The following is a 22,891-nucleotide window of genomic DNA, read 5'->3' as shown; positions in this document are numbered from 1 at the left end:
ATCTGTAAAGAGGTCTGGTGCCCTCTTCTGGCCTGCAGACATGCACACAGACATAAAAACCACCTATGAGTGAGTACATGTAATAATTGTCTTTCTGTGTCTGGGTTACCTCACTCAAAATAATGTTTTCTAGCTCCATCCATTTTCCTGCAAAATTCAAGCTGTCATTATTTTTTTCTGCTGTGTAGTACTCCATTGTGTAAATGTACCACATTTTCCTTATGCATTCTTCAGTCAAGAGGCATTTAGGTTGTTTCCAGGTTCTGGCTATGACAAACAATGCTGCTATGAACATAGTTGAGCACATGTCCTTGTGGCACAATTAAGCATCCTTTTGATATAGACCCAAAAGTGGTATTACTGGGTCTTGAGGAAGGTTGTTTCCTAACTTTCTAAGAAATAGCCACACAGACATCCAAAGGGGTTGTACCAGCTTGCACGCCCACCAGCAATGCAGAAGTGTTCCCTTTTCCCCACAACCTCTCCAGCATAAGTTGTCATCAGTGTTTTTTATCTTGGCCATTCTTACAGGTGTAAGATGGAATCTCAGAGTTGTTTTGATTTGCATTTCTCTGATGACTGAGGATGTTGAACATTTCCTTAAGTGTCTTTCAGCCATTTTAGATTCCTCTGTTGAGAGTTCTCTGTTTAGGTCTGTACTCCATTTTTTTTTATTGGATTATGTGTTCTTTTGGTGTCCAATTTCTTGAGTTCTTTGTATATTTTGGAGATCAGACCTCTGTCTGATGTGGGGTTAGTGAAGATATTTTTCCCATTCTGTAGGCTGTCGTTTTGTCTTGTTGAACGTGTCCTTTGCTTTACAGAAGCTTTTCAGTTTTAGGAGGTTCCATTTATTAATTGTTTCTCTCAGTGCCTGTGCTGCTGGGGTTATATTTAGGATGTGGTCTCCTATACCAATGCATTTAAGTGTACTTCCCACTTTCTCTTCTATAAGGTTCAGTGTGGCTGGCTTTATGTTGAGGTCTTTGATCCATCTCGACTTGAGTTTTGTGCATGGTGATAGATATGGGTCTATTTTCATTTTTCTATATGTTGATATCCAGTTATGCCAGCACCACTTGTTAAATATGCTTTCTTTTTTCCATTTGATATTTTTTGCTTCTTTGTCAAAAATCAGGTGTTCAAAGATGTGTGGATTGATATCCGGGTCTTCTATTTGGTTCCATTGGTCCTCCTGTCTGTTCTTATGCCAATACCAGGCTGTTTTCAGTACTGTAGCTCTGTAGTAGAGTTTGAAGTCAGGGATTGTGATGCCTCCAGAAGTTCTTGTATTGTACAGGATTGTTTTGGCTATCCTGGGTTTTTTTCTTTTCCATATGAAATTGAGTATTGTTCTTTTGAGGTCTTTGAAGAATTTTGCTGGGATTTTGATGGGCGTTGTGTTGAATCTGTCCGAGTGCTATGATTTAAGGCATGCACCACTACTGGCTTGTTTTATTTTTATTTTTTTAAAGATTTATTTATTTATAAATAAGTATCCTGCCTGTAGGCCAGAAGAGGGCACCAGATCTCATTATAGGTGGTTGTGAGCCACTATGTGGTTGCTGGGAATTGAACTCGGGACCTCTAGAAGAGCAGTCAGTGCTCTTAACTGCTGAGCCATCTCCTCAGCTCTGTTTTGTTTTTTTCTAACAAACACTGTACCTAGAATGTGTAGAATGGTAACAGTGATAACATCATCCACCTCAGAATTTTCTGGGTGAATTAAATATGATAATAGAAACAGCATAATGAATTACTAGTCTCAAAAAATAAATATTATTTTCTTGTAACCTCTTACCTGCTTGTGACCACTATGTTAAATAAGGCTGGGAGAGGAGATATGTTGTAGACAATGCTCCCAGGAAGGGTTGTGTATATGTGTATGGTACATGTGTCTGTGTCTATGCAGATGTGTGTACATATGTGTCTGTGCATGGTGAGGCCTGAGGTGGACATAGGGTGTCTTCCTCATTCACTCTACACTTCACTTTTGGAGACAGGATCTTTTTACTAAACTCAAGTTTACTGACTCAGGTAGACTGGCCGGCCAGGGACCCAGAGATCTGTCCTCACTTCCCCAGTACTGGGATAACCGGTGAGTACTACTGTGCCCAGTGCATTAAACACAGGGCCCCGTGCTGATGTGGCAGACACTGAGTGAGACATCTTCCCTGCTTCCTGGGTGAAAGATTTTGACCCACAGCCATTGGTAGCTCCTTTGCTTCAGAGAATTTTTTTAAAGTCACTTACCTTTTTCTCATACTAGATGCTCTGCATTTATTGACATTAAATAAACAGCAAAGCACATCATCCTTAAACAAGTATCCCACAAGCCACAGGAGAGCATGACATAGCCCTGACGGAACTTAATTGGCTAATAGAAACCTAGGAATTTGGCTAATCTTTCTAATCGACTTGAGGTAAACACCCTACTACTGTCATTCTGGATGGGAAGGCTGGGTTTAAATAAAGTAGTGTATCAGTAGTCACTGCCTAATCATGCTGTGCCAGTGAGCCTGCCTCCTTCATCTGCAGTGGTTCACACAAGTCACCTCTTTCAAGGCACTTAGCACCTGGGTGTCATGGTCTGCTTATCTTTCAAAGGTTCTTTTTTCATAGCTCAGGTAATAGTGGCAAGAGCTAACAGGTGAGGTCACAGCACAGTAAGACGCATCTGCCCAGCAAAGGGAAGCAATACCAGAGTGAAGGGAGAGCCAGAAAAATGCAAGAGCACTTTTGCCAGCTACTTGTCTGACACAGTGGAATATATAAAGAACTGAAATAATTAAACATTAAAGAAACAAACAGTCTTATCAGCAAATGGGCAAGTGAACTCAATGGACAGCTCTAAAAAGAAGTAGAAATGCCCAATAAATACATGGAAAAAATGTTCAACTTCTTTAGCCACCAGGGAAATGCAAACTAAACCACACTGAGATTCTGTCTCACCCTAGAGTAGTAACTACCATCAGGAAAACAAAAATAGTCTACAGAGTCAGTTCCAGGACAGCTAGGGCTACACAGAGAGACCTTGTCTCAAAAAGCAAACAAACAAAGAAGAGGAAGAAGAAGAGGAAGAGGAGGAGGAGGAAGAAGAAGAAGAGGAAGGAGGAGGAGGGGGAGGGGGAGGAGGAGGAATGAAAACAAAAATAATGCTGGGTTATGGTGCACACCTTTAATCCCAGAACTCAGGATGAAGAGGCAGGTGGATCACTGTGAGTTCAAGGCCAGTCTGGTTTACAAACAAGTTCCAGGACAGCCAGGACTAAGCAAAGAAACCACGTCCTGAAAAATCCAAAAAAGCAGAGAGAGAAATAATGCAGTCAAAGAAGGGATGAGATGTGGGACAACACCTTTGTACACTCATAGTGTTGGTAGGAACGTAATTAGCCCAGCCACTGGGAAATCAGCCCGGAAGTTCCTCAAAGATCTGAAAACAGAACTACCACATGATCTTAGCAGATCACTCCTGGGCATAGATCTAAATGACTCAAAGTAAGTCCCTATGTAATAGCTGCATACCTAGGTTACAAAATTATCCACAGTAGCCAATCTATGGAATCTGCCTATCAATATCTGTCTTATCAGTGGTCAAATAGATAAACAAAATGGAATCTAGTCCCACAATGGAGTATTTATTACTCAGCCTTAAAGAAGAATGCAATTATGTTATTTGTAAGAAAATGGGTGGAGGCAAGCAGTGGTGGCGCACGCCTTTAATTCCAGTGCTTGGGAGGCAGAGGCAGGCGGATCTCTGTGAGTTTGAGGCCAGCCTGATCTACAAGAGCGAATTCCAGGACAGTCTTTAAAACCATAGCAAGCTGGGCGGTGGTGGCGCACGCCTTTAATCCCAGCACTTGGGAGGCAGAGGCAGGCAGATCTCTGTGAGTTCGAAGCCAGCCTGGTCTACAAGAGCTAGTGCCAGGACAGGAACCAAAAGCTACGGAGAAACCCTGTCTTGAAAAATCCAAAAAAAATAAATAAATAAATAAATAAATGAAACCATAGCAAAACCCTGTCTCAAAAAAAAAAAAAAAGAAAGAAAGAAAGAAAGAAAGAAAGAAAGAAAGAAAGAGAGAGAAAAGAAAACAGAAAAAGAAAATGGGTGGAAGTGGAGAAAATGTTAAGCAACAATAAGTTAGACTTAGACAGATATTGAATGTTTTCTCATTTATTAAAATCTAAATTTAAAAACAGAGGAGGGCAAAGACTGGAGAGATGGCTCAGAGGTTAAGAGGAGCACTGGCTGCTCTTCCAGAGGTCCTGAGTTCAATTCCCAGCAACCACATAATGGCTCACAACCATCCATAATGAGATCTTGTGCCCTATTCTGGCATGAAGGCAGACATGCATGCAGAATACTGTATACATAATAAATAAATAAGCATTAAAAATGATGTAAATTTTAAAAAAGAGAGAGAGGAGGGCTAGAGATAACTCAGTTAATAGAGGGATTGTGTAGTAAGCACGGAACCCTGGGTTTGATTCCCAGTACATATAAATGTGGGCATGGTGGCACATGCCCATATCCCTACTACTCAGGAGGTACAGAGAATCACAAGTTCGAGGTCATCCTGAGCTAACAGATAGTTTAAGGTTTAGGCTATATGAGACCCTGAAAAACATCTCAGTAACACAGGCTCATAATTTTAGTCATCTCATCTACCTTGGAGGTTGAGGTACAAGAATGATCACCAGTTGTGTGTGTATGTGGGTGTACACGCTCTGGGATTGAAGCTCAGTGGTAGACATATGTGAAACATGCACAGGCCCTCAGTTCAATCCTTAGCATGACACAAAACATACAAGTGAACAAAAGAGCATGAAGGTAGAAGGGGTCAAGAGTTAGGACTAGGAAAAGTAATAAACATGAATGATGGCATATGCTATATACATGTGAAAATTGACAATACAACTCTCCTTGGACAGTTGATGTAGGCTTTGAGTAAGGCTCCTTAAGAGCTTCATCAGGAGTCAAGGGATAACTTCTACATACTGAAGCTCCATGTGAGTTTACTTACTTCATAATGAGACAGGCTGGCATAGAGAATGGCTCAGCAACCTCTGGCTACACTTAGTTTGGACCATTCATTCTTTTCACAATTTGGCAACCTGGGACCCCCACCTGCCTCTCTCCCAACAGTGCACAGCATCCTGCTGGAAATCTGGAACCCCATCTGTATCAGCCTGTAGGTATACCAACTTTAAACAACGGAAACAAGTTACTTCCTTTAGGGATCCCTAGATAATGCCCCATTTCTATTCAGACATATGCTGTAACTCATCCTAAAAACAAGAGGGATGGGATAATCTGACCTAAACTGGGTTTGGGTGCATGTGCAATACAAGAAACTGTGTTCTTTGAAGTTTTAGGGAGAATCCTCTATTATCATTTTATGCCTACATACAACTGGGATGGTACATAATTAAAATCAGATGCATGGGTCTGGGGAGATGGCTCAGCATTTAAAAGCACTTGCTGAACAAGTATGGGCACCCAAGTTCAAAGCCCCAGAACTCATACAAAAAGGTAGGCATGGTTGAATATGTCTGTAACCCCAGTGCTATGGAGGGTGGTGGTGTGGGATATTTGTACACTGTGTGAAGGTATATTGCTGTGACTGATGTAATAAAAAGCAGAAGAGCCAATAGCTAGGCAGGAGGTGTAGGCGGGACTTCTGGGCAGAGAAAGGAAGTAAGAAGAAGAGCTGAGCATCCAAGAGGAGACATGGAGGAAGCAAGATGGGCAGTACATGATGGAACGTAGATTAATAGAAATGGGCTAATTTAAGTTGTAGGAGCTAGTTGAAAACACGTCTAAGCGAAGACCAAGCTTTCATAATTAGTAAGTCTCCGTGTCATTATTTGTGGGTTGGCAGCCCAAAGAAAAGTCCGACCACAGGGTAGTGTGGAGACAGAGGATTCATAGGGCTTGTTGGCTGCATCCCCCTCTAGGCTCAGTGCCTCTGTCTCAAGGGAATAAGGCAGAGAGTGATAGTGCAGGACACCTGACATCTTCCTCTGGCCTCCATACACATGTGAGCATATACCACACACACAAATAAAAAATTTTAACTGGCTAGTAAGATATCTTAGCAGGTAAAAAGATCTCTTGCCACCAAAGCTTGATAATTTGAGTTTGATCTTGGGAATCCATGGTGGAAGGAGAGAATCAATTCAGAAAGTTGTCTTCTGACATCAATGTGCATGTGGTATACACATAATAATAAATAAAAATGTAAAGATCAGAAGCATCATGGGAAAGGTCATGAGTAATGAGCAAAAGCTTATGTAACTCAAACCTGTCTGTCAAAACAGAGAACCACTCATATTACACCAGTCAGTAAGCAGCCCCTTTCCCTTAGACTGCATAAAAGGAAGCCCCAGACATTCGTCAGGGCCCTTGAGTGCATCCTCACTCACGTGCCCTGTGGTCAAGAGTGACACTATGTACATTCCTGATCTGTATTGGCCTTTGAATAAAGTTTTCTTGCTACTTTGAAAGCTGCATATGGTTATTTCAATTGTGTAAGATGTCAATAGCACTACTCAGCTGGTGGAGGTTATACAGGGAACGTGGTCAGTGGTGTTTAAGTGACATATCTGAACTGTAAGCACTAGCAGACCATCAAGGAGGAAAACTGTTTCTATGATGCGGGAGAGGTGGGACCAGCTTTCTGAACCCTATTGTTATAGACCTCCCCTTCCCAGTCACTGTCCTCTCTGCTTAATCAGTTCCAATGAGGCACAGAAGGTAGTGACAACAGAGTAAGATGAGGCCATCCTCAAAGGCAGAAGTGGACAATGGACTGAAAAAGGAGCATTGTAAAGGAAAAAGATTTCTCAAGGGTTAGGTGGGTTAGTTTCGGGAACAGCATCTGGAGCAGCATTTTCCTGTCCAGGTGATTGACAAGCCCATTTGGATCTGCTCTGTGTGTGTGTGTGTGCCTTCTTGTCGCCATATTCACATGTGTGCAGATGCCTGCAGAGGCCAGCAGAGGGCACCAGATTTCTGAGGACTATTTTCACAGGCAAGTCACCTGGTGTGGGTGCTAGGAATCAAAACACGCACCTCTGCAAAATGCTCTTAACATCTCTCCAGTCTTTGGATGAACTTTTGTTTGTTTGTTTGTTTGTTTGTTTGTTTGTTTGTTTTTGGAGACAGGGTTTCTCTGTGTAGCTTTGAAGCCTGTCCTGGAACTCACTCTGTAGACCAGGCTGACCTAGAACTCACAGAGCTCAGCCTGAGGTCTAGTCTTTAAAACACAAACAATGTAACAGCAGATTAAAAAGAATTAAAGGGGGAGTCTATACAAAATAGCCTTTACCAGGACAAACCAGGCTTCCCTTAGTGGATCTCAACAAAGCTTCACCTTCACCTTCTTCCTTTTCTAATCTTTGTAATCCTTTGAAATCTTGGGTGATGCTTTCTTTCTCAAAATTAGTGTGCTATCAAAGACACAGGAAGCAGGATCTGAAGCTGCTTATGATGTCCATCCTCGTTGACCTTCAAGCCTAAATTTCTATTTAGCTTGGGGAAATAACTGTAGAGTGCGAGGCTCACTTTCTCAGAGTGCACTCAACGGATGTAACGGTTTCTTTTGTTTCCTTTGGTGTCAACGAGCCTGGAGAGGTAACAAGGGTCAAAAAAAAAATTAATTACATCGTTTTGAGGCCACAGAGTAGAGTTTACAAAGTACCTAACATTGAGTCTGTTAGAAATTTTAGACAGTGAATGTTTCATTTCAAAGGAAATGGAACGGACAAGTCACAGCTAATTGTCCATTAACCTAAACTCAGCAACGTGGTACTTTTACTTTAGACTGTTTCCACAACACTTACATGACTCTGATGGAATTCAGTAACTCGGCTAAGATACCAAACAAAGTTCAGAACAACGTCTGGCACTTTCTAAAAGTTTGATTAACGATGAACGAGGCTCTTCAATTTCGGTTCCATGAAACTAGGACTCCTTTCTCGTATGGAGCCGTTGGTGTGGTCTGCGAAGGGTTACCTCACTTACAGTGCCGCCTCTGCCCAGCAGCACGGCACTCTTCCTTTTCCCTCCACCGCTACCTCTCTGCTCCCATTGTTAGGGCCAGCTCCCTTTGGAGGCATGCTGGGAAGCGTAGTCGCACTCTGCTGGTTAAACCAGTTGAGCAGCCGGGTAAACTTATCTGCTAGAGGTGGTGTCCTGTCTGGGATATCAGCTCGCCTCTCCGAGGAGCAATCTGGGATTTGCAGTTTCCAGCGCTTTAAACCGGCCTGCTGGGACAGGACTCCCGGACTCTAATCCTCCCGCAACGCGGAGTCTCGCGCGTTCTGATGGCGTCACTAGGATCGCGCAACACCTGGGAGTCACTGGTAGTTCTCGAGGAGAGTTCTGCTCGAGGTTGTTGCTAGTCAAGAACTACATTTCCCAGGAGCCCACGCGGAGGCGCGCCAAAGGCCGCCCGGGGCCGTGATTGGCTGGCGAGCCGGCCGCACGCGGAGGAGCTCAAGGAGCAGCTCTGTTGCGACAGAGGCCGAGCGGCGAGGCCCCGTGAGTTGAGGGGGAAGGGGAGCCGGAGGGGAGGAGAGTGCGGACCCGTGAGCAGGAAGCGGGAGGAGAAGCGGAAGGGAGATCAGGATCGGGATGGAAAGGGCCGAAAGGGAAAAGAACTGGCCCAGGCAGAGACGGAGACGCGCGGGTTGTGGGGGAGGTTAGGGGCAGCGAGCGCGGAGACCCTTTGGGACCCGTCGCGGAGGACGCGTGGCTCCCGGGAAGAAACCGCGCCGCAGTCGGTGGGGTGGAGGGGAGCGGCCAAAGCGAGGTCCGGGACGAACTCCTGGCGAAGACCCGAAAAGGAGGCGGCGGGCTGAGGTGCGCGAGCGCCAACTTGGGAAACTAAAGACTAGGGGCAGAGCGGTCCCTCACCGAAGGCCCTGGGGGAAGAGCGCGTCCAAGTGAGGCCGGCGGTGGGGATTGGCGGGCGAGCCCAAAGGGAGGAGACGAGGCTGGAAGACCCGGTCGAGAGAGTGTGAGGGACCCTGACAAAGTTGGCAGAGGCAAGGCGGGGACAGAGTGGAGCACCAGAGGCTTGATAGGAAAATTCCAGGGAGAGATGGACTACTTCTCAGACATTCTTACCAGTAAGTTTAGAATTTTGTAGTATCTGTTTCCTTTTCTTCAGACTCCTGAAAGAACAGTAACTACCCCTGTGCCTCATCACCATGCCCTCCGACCTGGCCAAGAAGAAGGCAGCCAAAAAGAAGGAAGCTGCTAAAGCTCGACAGCGGCCCAAAAAGGGACATGAAGAAAATGGAGATGCTGTCACAGAACCTCAGGTGACAGAGGAGAAAAATGAGGAGGCCAATGGCAGAGAGGCCACAGGTGATGGAGGGGACTTGGGTGTATTTTTTGACCTGGTTGCCCCAGTCAAAATCAGAATCTGGGGGCAGAGGCAATGAAGAATGTGTCTAGTTGGGTGCAGGTGAATAGTCCTGTAATGTCAGCATTCGGGAAGCGAAGGCAAAATAATGGAGGGTTTGAGGCCAGCCTGGGCTTCTTTTACAGAATAAAAGTTACAACACAGGACTGGAGAGATGGCTCAGTGGTTAAGGGCACTGACTGCTTTTCCAGAGGACCTGGGTTCAGTTCCCAGTACCCACATGGCAGCTCACAACTGTCTGTAACTCAAGTTCCAGAGGATTTGACACCCACTGCAAAACACCAATGTACATAAAATAAAAATAAAAAAAGGAACTGTCAATAGTTTAAAAAAAAAAAGTTACAACACACATGTCTTTATATGCCATGAAACCTTTTAGTGACAACCAAACCCATAAAGTTGGAGATAGTGCCACCTTGTTAGCGATCGAGGAAACTGAACTGAAGTGGCCAGCACAGACGGGAGTTGCTGATCCACCCCGATGCCATAGCAGACAATGACAGAAAAGGCAACGTCCTATCCCTCTTCTCAGTTTTCCTTCCAACCTGTGGGGGCGAGCATGTCAGGCTTTCCCATATGGCGGTACTCCTGATGTCACGGGGATGGTGATCATACTGATGAGAGTAACTGGCTGTGACGTGCTGTTCTATGAAGCTCTCCTGAGAAAACAGCCGTGCTTTTGGTGCATTTGGGGATGTATTGAGCTTTTCTCCATACTAACTGTGCTGCTCACCCATGCTGCAAACAGGTTGCTTTCAGAAAATCTATTTTCTGGTTTCCCTTCTCTGTTGCTGTGAAAAAATGCTGACGGAAACCAATTTGGGAGGAAAAAGTTTACTTCCTCTGACATGCCCAGGTTACAGTCTATCTTGGAGGGAAGAAAAGCAGGACTATGGAGAAACGTTGCTTGCTGGTTTGCTCAGCTTTCGCATGTAGCCCACACCCACCTAGCTAGGGGTGGCATTGGCCAGTCTGGTGAAGGCAGTCTTCAATTGGGGTCCCCTCTTCGCATGCCTTTGTGAAGGTGATAGCTGAAGTTAGCTATGACAAGGAGGGGAGCATGCCAGTTTAAGGCCTGTGCCTTCACCACCCCGAAACCTGGCTGCACAGTCCTGGGGCTGCGTGTGCACTGCTCCTTGTCCCTTTGATGTTACCACATTTTTTATCCTTCCATGCATTAAGTTTTGATACCATAGTGTTTGCGCAAGCTGTATGTGACATTTTCTCTCAAAGCCTGGTTTAGTATGGCAGTGCCTTCTGATGACAGCTAACATCAGTCGTGTTCCTGTTCACTCTCCCCTGTGCCATTTTGCAGTGTTTCGTATATCTCTTTTAGTCATCTCACTTGTTTATATGAATATGCAGGGACCATGTTTTGAGGTGTGTGTGAGAGAGAGAGACTTGTACCACAGATAAACACTAAACATTTGAAACATAATAACATTAATAATGGGAACAGAAATAATAGAAAGTAGAGTTAAAAACGACTGATAGAGCTAAGTGGTAAGAATTGTCTCTAAAGTAAAGGTTTAGAGGGAAGCTAGTGGATCCTGGCTGGAGTAGTGGACGGTGGGGAAGTTAAGCACAGTAGGAGGGCAAGAGAACTCAGAATCAGAGAGCGCATAGTAAAGCTTGTCTGTGAAAGCAAGTCTTGTCGTGTGTACTGGATGTAAAGCTCTCAGAACTCTTGAGTCTGCTTCAGATGACCTGAGCTCAGGACCTGTGGAGCGGCCTGTTTGACCCCCATCTGAGCCTGACAACACCTCCCCACATTACATCTGTCTCTAGAAGTGGATTTGCTGACCAAGGAGCTAGAGGACTTTGAGATGAAGAAAGCTGCTGCTCGCGCTGTCACCGGTGTCCTGGCCTCTCACCCCAACAGTACTGACGTCCACATCATCAACCTCTCTCTCACCTTTCACGGTCAAGAGCTGCTCAGTGACACCAAGCTAGAGCTAAACTCAGGCCGTCGTTATGGCCTCATTGGCTTAAATGGAATTGGTGAGGCCCTCAGAGAGCAGAGTGGGAGGGTTCTCTTTCTTGGGCATCTGTTACTCAGTATGTATTTAACACTAGCAAAACAAAGAATTCTGTGAGTGGGGACCAGACGTGCAATTTATGACACAGCCGCATGCAGAAGGTGCTAGAGCAGTTGGTGGGGGAAATGGGGATGGGGATAATGTGTGAAGCCATTGTAAAGGAACAGGACCTCACAGGAACAGTAGCACAAGACTTGACCTTGGAAAGGGAATCCTGCAAGTGAAGGATAGTGGGATCTGAGTGAGAGGTGGAACCAAGGAAGGCCCTTAAAGAGTGTGGACCCTGGTTTGTCTTTATGTCGCTCTCAGGAAAGTCCATGCTGCTTTCTGCTATTGGGAAGCGTGAAGTGCCCATCCCTGAGCATATAGACATCTACCATCTGACTCGCGAGATGCCTCCTAGCGAGAAAACACCCTTGCAGTGTGTGATGGAGGTGGACACAGAGCGGGCCATGCTGGAGAGGGAAGCTGAGCGCTTAGCTCACGAGGATGGTAAGGCTCTATACCCAGGGGCGGGCTGGGCTTCCTTTTGGAACCCTCGGGAAGCTGATGGTTATGTACTACCACAGCGGAGTGTGAGAAACTCATGGAACTCTATGAGCGGCTGGAAGAGCTGGACGCCGACAAAGCCGAGATGAGGGCCTCAAGGATCTTACATGGATTGGGTTTCACACCTGCCATGCAGCGCAAGAAGCTGAAAGACTTCAGTGGTGGCTGGCGGATGCGGGTTGCTCTTGCCAGGTGAGTTTGCTCCCTTCCCCTCTTTCTTTGGAGCCCCCATCTCTTGGAGTGGAATGTTTATTCTGGTAGGATTGTAGACCTGGTATCATGGTCAGTTTGTGCCAGCTGAGGTAACCATCAGTGATGTGGCATGGACAGGTGTGTGGACTAGACTGAACGTCCTGGCTTAGGTACTCAGAAGTGCTTCCATGCTCAGTGCTGGGACCTCTAATGTGGGCCAGGAGTACTCCTGACCAGACTCAAGTTAAACAGTAGAGTTAAGCTTTTCTTTCACCTGACCCTTCCTGTTTTTTGTGCTTCCATCCTGCTAATTTTTATGATAGTAAAATATTAGACAGCCTTGATGTCCCCTGTCTTTTTACCCCTGGAAACCTGTGCTTACAAGTGAGTTTCTATAGTCCAGCTGCTTCCGTGCTCTCCCCAGAGTGCCTAGTCGTGTTTATCTGGTTTCTGGTACAGCTATGAAGTAGCTGAGTGAGGCTGCACACTTGAGAAAGAAAAGAGGCTCGTGGTTCTGGAAGTACAAGGCAAAGGGGCCTCGTTTGGTGGTTGTTTTGCTAGCAGAGTCCTGGAGTGTAGTGTAGGCTTCATGTGGTGGGAGAGACAGAAGTTCGCATGTCTGTCTTCTTGTCTCCTTATACAGCCACGAATGTGCTCATTGGGCTCTATCCTATGACTTTGCCTAATCCTGCTCACATTGCAGAGGCCAAGCACCAACATTTAGATGCATTTCTACCCTCTTAATGTCTCTCAGTGGGGACTCCACATGTATCCAAGCCATAGTTCTGATTAAATGGGTGATACCTTCTGCATCACACCGTTCCTGGGTAGCAGGTTGCTGAGGCCCTTCCATGGGTCTAGAGAGTTGCCCGTGTCTTAAAACATGAGTGCAGTGGCTCCACTTGCTAACCAGAAGCTGCTCTGGCTGGCTTAGGAGCTTCGGAGACAACTCTCAGTTTGAGTGTGATGCTCAGAAATATTCTTACCAGGTTCCCAAGAGTGGTGACTGCAGTCTGGAAGCCAGAGCTTTAGCCTGTTCCTTGACTACCTGCATAAGAAAAGGACTTTGGGGGCTGCAGAGATGGCTCAGAGGTAAAGAACAGTGGCCGCTCTTCTGGAGGACCCGGGTTCTATTACCAGCACCCACATGGCAGCTCACAACTGTCTGTAAACTGCAGCTGCAGGGGTTACAACACCATCATACAGACAGACAGGCATGCAGGCAGAACACCAATGTACACAAAATAAGGTTAAATAAATTATTTTAAAAAGAAAGAAAGAGAAAGAAAGAAAGAAAGAAAGAAAGAAAGAAAGAAAGAGAAAGAAAGAAGAAAAGGACTTTGGGTGCTTGTTGGAGTCTGGTAGCCCCATCCATTGTCTAACTAGGATGGTTGTTACCTTGCTAACTTGTTTCCTCTTGTGCTCTGATGCTTACCAGCTGCCTGCCATTTCAAACCTCACAGGTACAAAAGGCCTTCTCAGCCTTACTGTAGGCTGCATCCCTATAACTCACTTTCTGCCTTTCAGTCCTGAGTTCTGGAGACCCTTCTTTCTCTGAGGTAGAAAACAGAGATTACTGTTGTGGAATATTTAACTGTAAAAATATGTTACTTTTTTTGTTACATTTTGCAGAATATTTGTTAACTGAGTAAAGATGTATTACATTTGTTTCACCTTGCCTACCTAAGGCACTGATGGATAGAATAAAAAGCTGAAAGGCCAATGACTAGGCAGGAGAGGGATGGGCCGTGCTGGTGGACAGAGAAAATAAGTAGGAGGAGGATTCTCAGCTGGGGGAGGAGAGAACGAGGGAGAAAAAGAGGGAGATGCCAGACAGACACAGAGGAAGCAGGAAAGTAGGACATACACAGTGAAAAAAAGGTAAAAAGCCACGAGGCAAAACTTAGATGAAGAGAAACGGGTTAAATTAAGATATAAGAGCTAGTGAGACAAGTCCAAGTTAAGGCCGAGCATTGGTAATTAATAAGTCTCTGTGTCATGTTGGGGGCTGCAATCCAAGAAGCCTGCTACAGATTGACTTGAGGATTCAGTCCAGACCTGACCAGTATTGTGGCAGACAAGCTGTGCCTTCCATTCAGCATTCAGGGGGCCTCTTGTTCCCTTTTGTGTTCTTCAGAGCCCTCTTTATTCGGCCCTTCATGCTGCTTCTGGATGAGCCTACCAACCACCTGGACCTGGATGCTTGTGTGTGGCTGGAAGAGGAACTTAAGACGTAAGGGGTGGGACTGGGAGCCACAGATCCTGAGGGGTCAGTAGCACAGTGCAAAGAAAATAGATGCCCAGAAACTGCCCTGATGAGTGTGAAAGGAGACCAGAGAGGCCAGGTGTAGCCAGTGCCAAATGCAGTTAGAGTAGACCTTTCTGTTTCATTGGGGTGTTTTTGTAAGTCTGAAATGTATGAGCCTTTAAAGCCAAAACCTTTTGTTTTTCCTATGTCTGAAGTACATCTTTATTAAAGACAATGTTTAATTGTATGTATATATCTGTGTATGTGCATGCACAAACACACAAAACATGTAAAGTGAGTCCAATACTTCATGACATGGTGATAAAGAAAAATATTATCAAATATGATCATGGTTCTTTATAACCAAAGAACTGAGTAGCTTGGAATATTGTCTCAGCTTTAAAAGGAAATAGTAGCATATACCTCAGTGCTGTCTCAAAAGAAAGGGCTCAATGTTCCTCTTATGGAATGGGTTTGAGTTGGCCTAGCCCATAGTTCTGGATACGTTTTATTTAAATATTGTATATACAGACTTCACTGCCGCTCCATCTCTACTCTGTTCTGCTGACAGAACGGAAGACTCGGGCTCAGGCTCTTACCATTGACAGGCTCTAGGAGCTTTACTGAGGGAATGCAGTGCTGCCTAAGTCCCTGCTGGCTGCAGGAGCTGCAAGGGCACTTGGGTGTGAGGGTGGGCTTTCTGGATGTGGCTATGTAGGCTTTTTTGACCAGTCTCTTGCTTGCAACCTTCCTGATTGGCTCTTTGGCTTCACAGTTTCAAGCGCATCCTGGTCCTCGTGTCCCATTCCCAGGACTTTCTGAATGGGGTCTGTACCAATATCATCCACATGCACAACAAGAAACTGAAGTACTACACGGTGAGTGGACCTTGGCTCCTGCACCCAGTTCTTATTTGAATTTGTTATTAAATACCAAAACAGCCTTTTAAAGAGGTCCTGCAGCTTATTTTAGTTCCAAAGCCTTTGCACTTGACCATAGTCTACAGTTGGCAGCTGCTATATGTGTGTGCGTTTACGCAAAGAAGTTGACTTCTTTCAGTGCCTGGGGAAGGAGCTGGTCCTGCTCACTGGTGTGAGAGAGAGGTTGATGCACAGGAAAATACGGTAGTATCTTAGCAGTCTCCCTGTAGTGCTTTGTCTTTTTTTTTTTTTTTTTTTTTTTTTGAGACAGGGTTTCTCCATAGCTTTTTGGTTCCTGTCCTGGAACTAGCTCTTGTAGACCAGGCTGGTCTCGAACTCACAGAGATCCGCCTGCCTCTGCCTCCCAAGTGCTGGGATTAAAAGTGTGCGCCACCACCGCCCGGCCTTGTCTTTTTATTTTTAAAAATATTTGTTTTTATTACTGTTTTCAATTATGTGTACCTGTGTGGGGGTTTGTATAGGTATGGGTGTCTGCTCTGTTGGATCCTCTGGAACTGAAGTTAGAGGCAGTTGTGAGCACTAATGTGTGTGTGTGTGTGCTGGGAATCTAATGAACACACACCCCCATACCACTAAATAAAAATGTAATAAATTTTTATGTGTGTAAAAAATGGAGCCAGGTGTGGTGGCATCTACATGACCCAGCACTGTTGGCTAAAGTGTAAGGGTTGTACCAGCCTGGATTCCACAGTGAACATCAGTTTCAGATGGGAAGTAGGCAAACAGACCTTTAAATTCATAGTCACAGTCACTGTGGGAGCATTAATGTTTTTTTTTTTTTTTTTAAGATTTATTTATTAGGTATACAGTGTTCTGGTGCCTGCAGGCCAGAAGAGGGCACCAGATCTCACTACAGATGGCTGTGAGCCACCATGTGGTTGCTGGGAATTGAACTCAGGAACTTTGGAAGAGCAGCCAGCGCTCTTAACCTCTGAGCCATCTCTCCAGCCCCATTAACAGAGTCTTATCACCTTCCAAAATTCTGTTTATTTGTAGAAAATATTATTTATGGATACACTCTTTATCTTTAATCTTCTAGAGTCTAAGTTCTTTTCTTTTTTAATATTTTTTATGGTTTATTTAACTTTATTTTATGTGCATTGGTGTGAAGATGTCAGATCCCCTGCAACTGGATCTTCAGACAGTTGTGAGCTGCCATGTGGGTGCTGGGAATTGGACCCGGATCCTCTGGAAGAGCAGTCAGTAGTCTTAACCACTGAGCCATCTCCCCAGCCCCTAAGTTCTTTTCTTTATGTGTATGGGTGTTCATTGCCTACATGGTCTCTACGTGTGTCATGTGCAGTGCCCAGTGAGGCCAGAAGAGGGTGTTAGATCCCGTGAAACTGAGTTGTGAACATGGATGGTTGTGAGCCACCATGTGTGTGCTGAGAATTGAGCCCGGTTCCTTTGGAAGAGCAGCCAGTGCTCTTAACCACTGAGCCTCCAGCCCCTCTTCTGTCATCTTTAATAATCATATTTTTCAGGTTACTTTTAAAATTAGCAACTGCTTTCTAGGTGAATATACAGTCTGCCTCTTTAGTGGCATGTTTGTTAGGTCTTTTTAGTGGATGACTAGCTTGAGTCTTAGGCTTTGGTTCAGTTAGAAGCCATGGCAATCCAATTGGCCATGATCCTAAGTCCAGGTGGTTTGTTTTCCCTTGTGGGGGAAAATCCTTATTACCCATAAGTGGCATTAGCCTCTAGGTGGGCTGTAAGAGGTGGTTGAGGGCCTGAGCTCCATGGTGTCTGCATGGCTGTATCCGGGGCTTCTGCAGATACTGAGTGTTCTTCTGGTTAATCTTAGGATTTACAATGAACCTTGGCTTGGCTGAGTAAAAGACATGGAATTGAAAATAAACATCCATACATTTCTGGTTAGGCTGTAGCATGACTTAGTGGTACACCTTTGCCATGTCATGTTAGTGTCCTGGGTTCCGTCCTCAAGACTACAGACATAAACACCAGGTTCTAGGTTAGCATGCACTGCTTTAATGCAGTTCCTCTCTTACTACTGCTCAGACTTAGAGCAAAGCCGGTCAGTGATGCTGTCACCCTCTAATCTGAGTGAGAACCCAGGACTGAGCCCCCTTGCCTGGGCTGTCCCCCACAGGGTAATTATGATCAGTATGTGAAGACACGGCTGGAGCTGGAGGAGAACCAGATGAAGAGGTTTCACTGGGAGCAGGACCAGATTGCACACATGAAGGTAGGGAAGTTACGCTGCTGTTCTCCACTTGTTTTGGGAAATGATGGGGGCTGGGGGAAGCTGGGAAAAGCTGGGAAGGAACGCGGGTCATTTCTTACTCAAGGTTAAAGGGTTAATGCTGGGTGTGGTGGTGCACGTCTTTAATCTCAGTACTTGGGAGGCAGAGGCAGGTGGATCTCTGAGTTCGAGGCCAGCCTGGTCTACAGATTGAGTCCCAGGACGCCAGGGCTACACAGAGAAACCCTGCCACAAGCAAACAAACAAAACAACAAAAAAAACTACTGCTTGTGGTGTTCTGTGCACATGCACACCCTAAGCCCCAGTGTGGTCTCCTGTACACCCTTTAAGCTTTTCTTGTCTCTCTCACACACTTCAAGCCCTCTTCTGGTCTCTTTCAGAACTACATTGCTAGGTTTGGCCATGGCAGTGCCAAGCTGGCCCGGCAGGCTCAAAGCAAAGAGAAAACGCTACAGAAAATGATGGCATCGGGACTGACTGAAAGAGTTGTGAGTGACAAGGTAAGGTCTCGTGGTTACATTAGGTGGCTGAGGCATGGGTTAGGAAAAGTACTGACACGAGATGCCTTCTCTTCTTAGACGCTGTCATTTTATTTCCCACCATGTGGTAAAATCCCACCACCTGTCATTATGGTGCAGAACGTGAGCTTCAAGTATACAAAAGACGGGGTGAGTATAGGCCAGCGCACGTGTCAAGAGCCTGTGTGTAGCTTGGGGGCCGGGTATATTTTGCATGGGCAGTTTCAGCAGTGGAAGCCTCTCCCATTTTTGCTCCCTGTACCTGCTGACTTTTACCAGGAAGGGGACGATTTTCAGGCTTAACAGATGGAAGCCGTGGGTTGGGATCAGCTTTGACGGTGATACCTCCTCCATTTTCTCCACCTATGGAGTTGGCATGCCAGGCTGAGCAAATTCAAGTGCTAACCTTTGTTCCCCCTCTCTCTCTTTAACCCACCTCAGCCTTGCATCTACAATAATCTAGAGTTTGGCATTGACCTTGACACACGAGTGGCTCTGGTAGGACCCAATGGTGCAGGGAAGTCCACTCTGTTGAAGCTGCTAACTGGAGAGGTAATGGTGCCAAAGTGGTTCTGGTCCCTTCATTAAGGAAGAAGGGAGGGAGGGAGTGCTCTGGTTGAGTGAGCCACCTGGAGGAGCTGGGGCAGTGCTGAGGCCAGGGAGGCTGGGTGGGGAAGAATCTATGACTGAGAATGCTTGTGAATGCATGCATGTGACAGTGTTTGTTAGGCTGTAAGGACAGGGCACCTATACCTAGGAGTTTCTTTAGAGAAAATGTGTGTTGTGCCTACATCAAGTGCCTTATTGATATATTATACAGTGGGCCTTTCATGTCCACCTAGTCAGCTGCTGTGTATCTTTGCCTCCCTTAAGAGTCTGTTTCAGTGAGTCTTCCTAGGTTTATACTTTTATACCTGTTTTATTGTGTGTGCATTCACATGTGGTCAGAGGACAGTGGTGGGTGTCAGTTCTCACTTTCCACCATGTGGCTTCCAGATCAGCTCAGGCTGTCAAGGTCGGCGGCCAGTTACTTAATCCACTGAGTGTCTGCACCTATGGTAGTCTGTGTGTTAGCGAAGTAGATCAATGGGAAGGTTGTCGAGCCATGTACATGTGCTAGCATCTGTTTGGGTTTCCTTTTTGCCGTGTTTGCTTTTCTGATTCTACTTAACTTTTTCCTAGCTTCTACCCACAGATGGAATGATCCGGAAGCATTCTCACGTCAAGATAGGACGTTACCATCAGGTACAGGCCCGGCGTCAGTGTTGGGGGTCCAAGCCCCTCCTCTGGGAACATCCGCTTCTGCTTCTCCCTGCTTCTTGAATCCTGAGCAAGTACCTTTTAGGGTAGGCCCCTGTCACACCAAGTGGCCTCCATTAGGAGGAGGTTTCCCCTAAATATGGTGGTCTTGTTTTCTCTGCAGCACTTACAGGAGCAGCTGGACCTGGACCTTTCACCATTGGAGTATATGATGAAATGCTACCCAGAGATCAAGGAGAAGGAGGAGATGAGGAAGATCATTGGGAGATACGGCCTCACTGGGAAACAGCAGGTGAGAGAGGAGGGGTGGGAAGGACCCAAGATGACTCAGGCTGTGACCAGATGGTCAGGGAACACACATCACACCTAGCTTTGGGAGTGATCCCAGAGTCTCCTCTATTTCTTTTTTCTAAAGTGCCATGTACTATGAGGTTGTAGGAAAGGATAGTGAGTGGGACTCTTGACAGGCTCTTGAGCCAGACTGCGTGAGAGAACTAGAAAACAGACGTGAAACTGCAGAGTCCCTGGATCATGCCATTGCATCAGAACTGACATGCTGATTGTAAGAGGCTGAATGGTCCTGTTCCCAGGTATCCCCTGTCAGGCCTCAAGGCTAACGGCCTGGCCAGTGTCTTGCTGTATGATCTTGGATCATCCTAGGCTCATGTCTTGCAAAAAATAAATAAAAGGCAATAATGGCAACGGGAGCTGGAGAGGGGAAAGAGGACTCAGGCTGCATGGCAGGTGTAACATCAAGTTCTTACGTCATGGTTCCTCTAGGTGAGCCCAATCCGGAACCTGTCAGATGGGCAGAAGTGCCGAGTGTGTCTGGCCTGGCTGGCCTGGCAGAACCCTCACATGCTGTTTCTGGACGAGCCTACCAATCACCTGGACATCGAGACCATTGATGCACTGGCAGATGCCATCAATGAGTTTGAGGGTGGCATGATGCTCGTCAGCCACGACTTCAGACTCATCCAGCAGGTGGGTGTGACCTGAGCACAGAGTGGAGTGTGGGTAGAAGATTGTGTGAATCACTTGTGGCCCGTGGAGGGCATAACACGTTTGCTAAATTCAAGGAAGGGCTCGGGTCCTTGTGACCTGGTGACAGCCAGATCTCATGACTCTGTAGGGGTAGTAATTAACTTGGTCTAGGTGACCCAGATGAGGAAATCAGACTTTTATTACTGTCTCTGGATTATGAGGAGGAAAGGCGGCTGAGCTTGTAAAGAAGCAAGGGTAGACACGTGGTTCATGAAGCCTCTGAACAGATCAGGAGCCTGTTGTAGACCTCACAGTGGGGGGTGGCACAGCAGGATCTGGCTTGGAAAATTCTGGAATGCTGGTTCTAGTGCTCTTGGGTAAAATACCCCCAGATAAGGGTTTGGGCAGGGCCTCAGAGGAAAGGCTGTTTCCTTCGGGAAGCCTCATACAATGCCTGGTGGTGGGGAGGGTGCCGAGGACCGGCCGTATTGAGCCCAGCATCTGCTTCCAGGTTGCACAGGAGATTTGGGTCTGTGAGAAGCAGACGATCACCAAATGGCCTGGAGACATCCTGGCCTACAAGGAGCACCTCAAATCCAAGCTGGTAGATGAGGAGCCCCAGCTCACCAAGAGGACCCACAACGTGTGAGCCCTCAGCCAGGCTTGGGTCAGGAATGCCACCTGGAGACTGCCAGCTGACACCTGACCAGCCACTCAGGACAGGACCCTGGGGCTGTACTCCCGCATTGCTGCAATACTGCCCCCAGCCTCTCCCCTCAGCCTGCCTTTGCTGCATCTTATCTCCAGCTGTCCGTTTCCCATCTTCCTTCCATTTGGATATGTGTCTGGACTTGGCTGGCTGTTCCCTCCAGACCTTCACTGGCTACCTTGTCCTGAGAGATGCAGCCAGGGGTCCCTGGGTTAACCCAAGGGCACAAGCCTGGGTCTGGCGCTGGAAGGATTCAAGAGCCTTGTTTTATGGGTTTTGATGATGTTGGGGGAATACTGCCAGCCCATCACCCCCATTCCTTATTGCTTCTGGTTTGGAGCCCTGGGCCAGGGCTGTAGTCCTGGTCGATATTTTAATAATTATTTAACTGTAGATCTGTGTGTCATCTACAACGTGTCCAATAAAGAGGAAGCCACAGTCCCTCCTTCCTGGGTCTCTCGAGCATTCTTTCTCTCCCTGAAGTCAGCATTCCCTTCCCCTCAGCAGCCATGGGCCTGAGAAGACAGAAGTCTGTCCCTCTGGAGCTGCAGAAACGTACTGCTCCCCCCACCCATCCTGTCCAGACCAAGCTTTCCCTCAGGCCTGTGTTTCAGGAGACTTGGCTGTGGAGAGGGCTCGTCAGGTCACAGAGGTGGACCTTGACAACTTTTTGACAGTAATGGACGCAGCTAGGAGCTAACGTTCCTAACCAGTTTCCTGGTGTGTGATGCTGAGCAGGAGGCCGTGGACCATACTTTGCAGTGTGGTGTACTCTTGCCGCCACTCACCTCACATAGGTAGAGCTTGTTAAAAATCCAGATTCCTTTCTACACCTGTCAGTTGGAGTGGGAGGTGCAGAATCTGGGGTCTGCATGTGCGGTTCCTGGACTGACAGGAGTCTTTGTCTGGCTGGCCTTTTGGAACTTTGAGGCTTCGTGTCAGCAGGCACTACCATATCCACCTTAGCGGGGGGTGGTTGTTACCCCTGAAACCTTAGTGGCCACCTTTGTTGGAAAGCATGCCAACCATTTTAAAGTATGTGTTAGCAGCACATCTAAGAGCTTACAAGGAGCATCCAAACAAGCAGGAAAGGCTATAAAAATTAAATTGTGGTTTGGAGACTAGGAGAGTCAGAAGTACTCAAAAGGGAGGGAAATCTCTGACCACAGCCTAGGAAGGCAGACTTAATCCTGTTCCTTTAAAAAAGAAAGTGATAAGGATCTGCCCTCCCCAGATGGTGAGGTCCCAGAGCTGCTTAGCAAAGGGACCAAGCCATCCATCCCTTTGAGAGCTGAGACTGGCAGGTCTCTGCTCCCAGGGGACTTGGCTCTGCTGCCTGGGCTGGGAGCAAAGTGGTCTGAGTCACCTGCCCTGAACCTGTAGACTTTGTTCAACAGAGCCACTTGTCACCAAATCCAACTACCTATTGTTATTAGGAAACCAGCTGTGGCACAGGCCTAGAATCCCAACACTAGAACACTAGGGAGTTTGAGACCAGTCTGGGTTCTTTTACCTCTACCACCATCAAAAAGAGAAAGACTGTGGCCCCGGAGCTCAGGGTTGAAAGGACTTGGCATCTGAAGGAAGGGAAGTACACGCAACCTCATAACCCAGTCAGCCCATTTGTCACCTACACCCACTCAGCAGGAGAAAACCAATCTGACCGTTTTAAGAATGCCTAGAAAGTCTGCAAATTATCTAAAATTAGCTGTGTCTTGTTTGGGATTCAGAACTGCCCTCGGCCTGGAAGCAAACAGCAGCTGCGATGTCACCGGGTTGTTCTGAAATGGAGC

The 22,891-nt window shown here is 46.5% G+C and overlaps 1 protein-coding gene across 2 annotated transcripts; it reads left to right on the top strand.

The window, feature by feature from the left end:
• Positions 1-8,469: 8,469 nt before the first annotated feature.
• On the top strand, positions 8,470-21,538 carry Abcf2 (ATP binding cassette subfamily F member 2). Of its 2 annotated transcripts, none has more exons than XM_057790203.1 (15): positions 8,470-8,545; positions 9,177-9,376; positions 11,223-11,435; positions 11,783-11,965; positions 12,043-12,214; positions 14,352-14,447; positions 15,238-15,340; positions 17,514-17,609; positions 18,008-18,127; positions 18,206-18,295; positions 18,587-18,697; positions 19,328-19,390; positions 19,569-19,697; positions 20,186-20,389; positions 20,901-21,538. In XM_057790203.1, exons 2-15 carry the CDS (start codon positions 9,217-9,219, stop codon positions 21,036-21,038), a joined length of 1,878 nt encoding a protein of 625 aa, XP_057646186.1. In that variant the 5' UTR covers positions 8,470-8,545; positions 9,177-9,216; the 3' UTR covers positions 21,039-21,538. The 2 variants fall into 2 exon arrangements, with proteins under 2 accessions (XP_057646186.1, XP_057646183.1); XM_057790200.1 differs by lacking the exon at positions 8,470-8,545 and adding an exon at positions 8,579-8,866.
• The last annotated feature ends 1,353 nt before the right edge of the window (positions 21,539-22,891 follow it).

The sequence above is a fragment of the Chionomys nivalis genome, chromosome 1, assembly GCF_950005125.1.
Source record: "Chionomys nivalis chromosome 1, mChiNiv1.1, whole genome shotgun sequence".
NCBI lineage: Eukaryota > Metazoa > Chordata > Mammalia > Rodentia > Cricetidae > Chionomys > Chionomys nivalis.
The sequence above is the reverse complement of the archived record's forward strand: the minus strand, read 5'-3'. Positions and strand labels throughout refer to the sequence as shown.

Excerpts from the sequence above, each read along its gene's own strand:
- Abcf2 (XM_057790203.1), top strand. The coding sequence starts at position 9,217 with ATGCCCTCCGACCTGGCCAAGAAGAAGGCAGCCAAAAAGAAGGAAGCT. Across the intron at positions 17,610-18,007 it reads ACCAGATTGCACACATGAAG|AACTACATTGCTAGGTTTGG; the intron begins GTAGGGAAGTTA and ends GGTCTCTTTCAG. Across the intron at positions 19,698-20,185 it reads GCCTCACTGGGAAACAGCAG|GTGAGCCCAATCCGGAACCT; the intron begins GTGAGAGAGGAG and ends TGGTTCCTCTAG.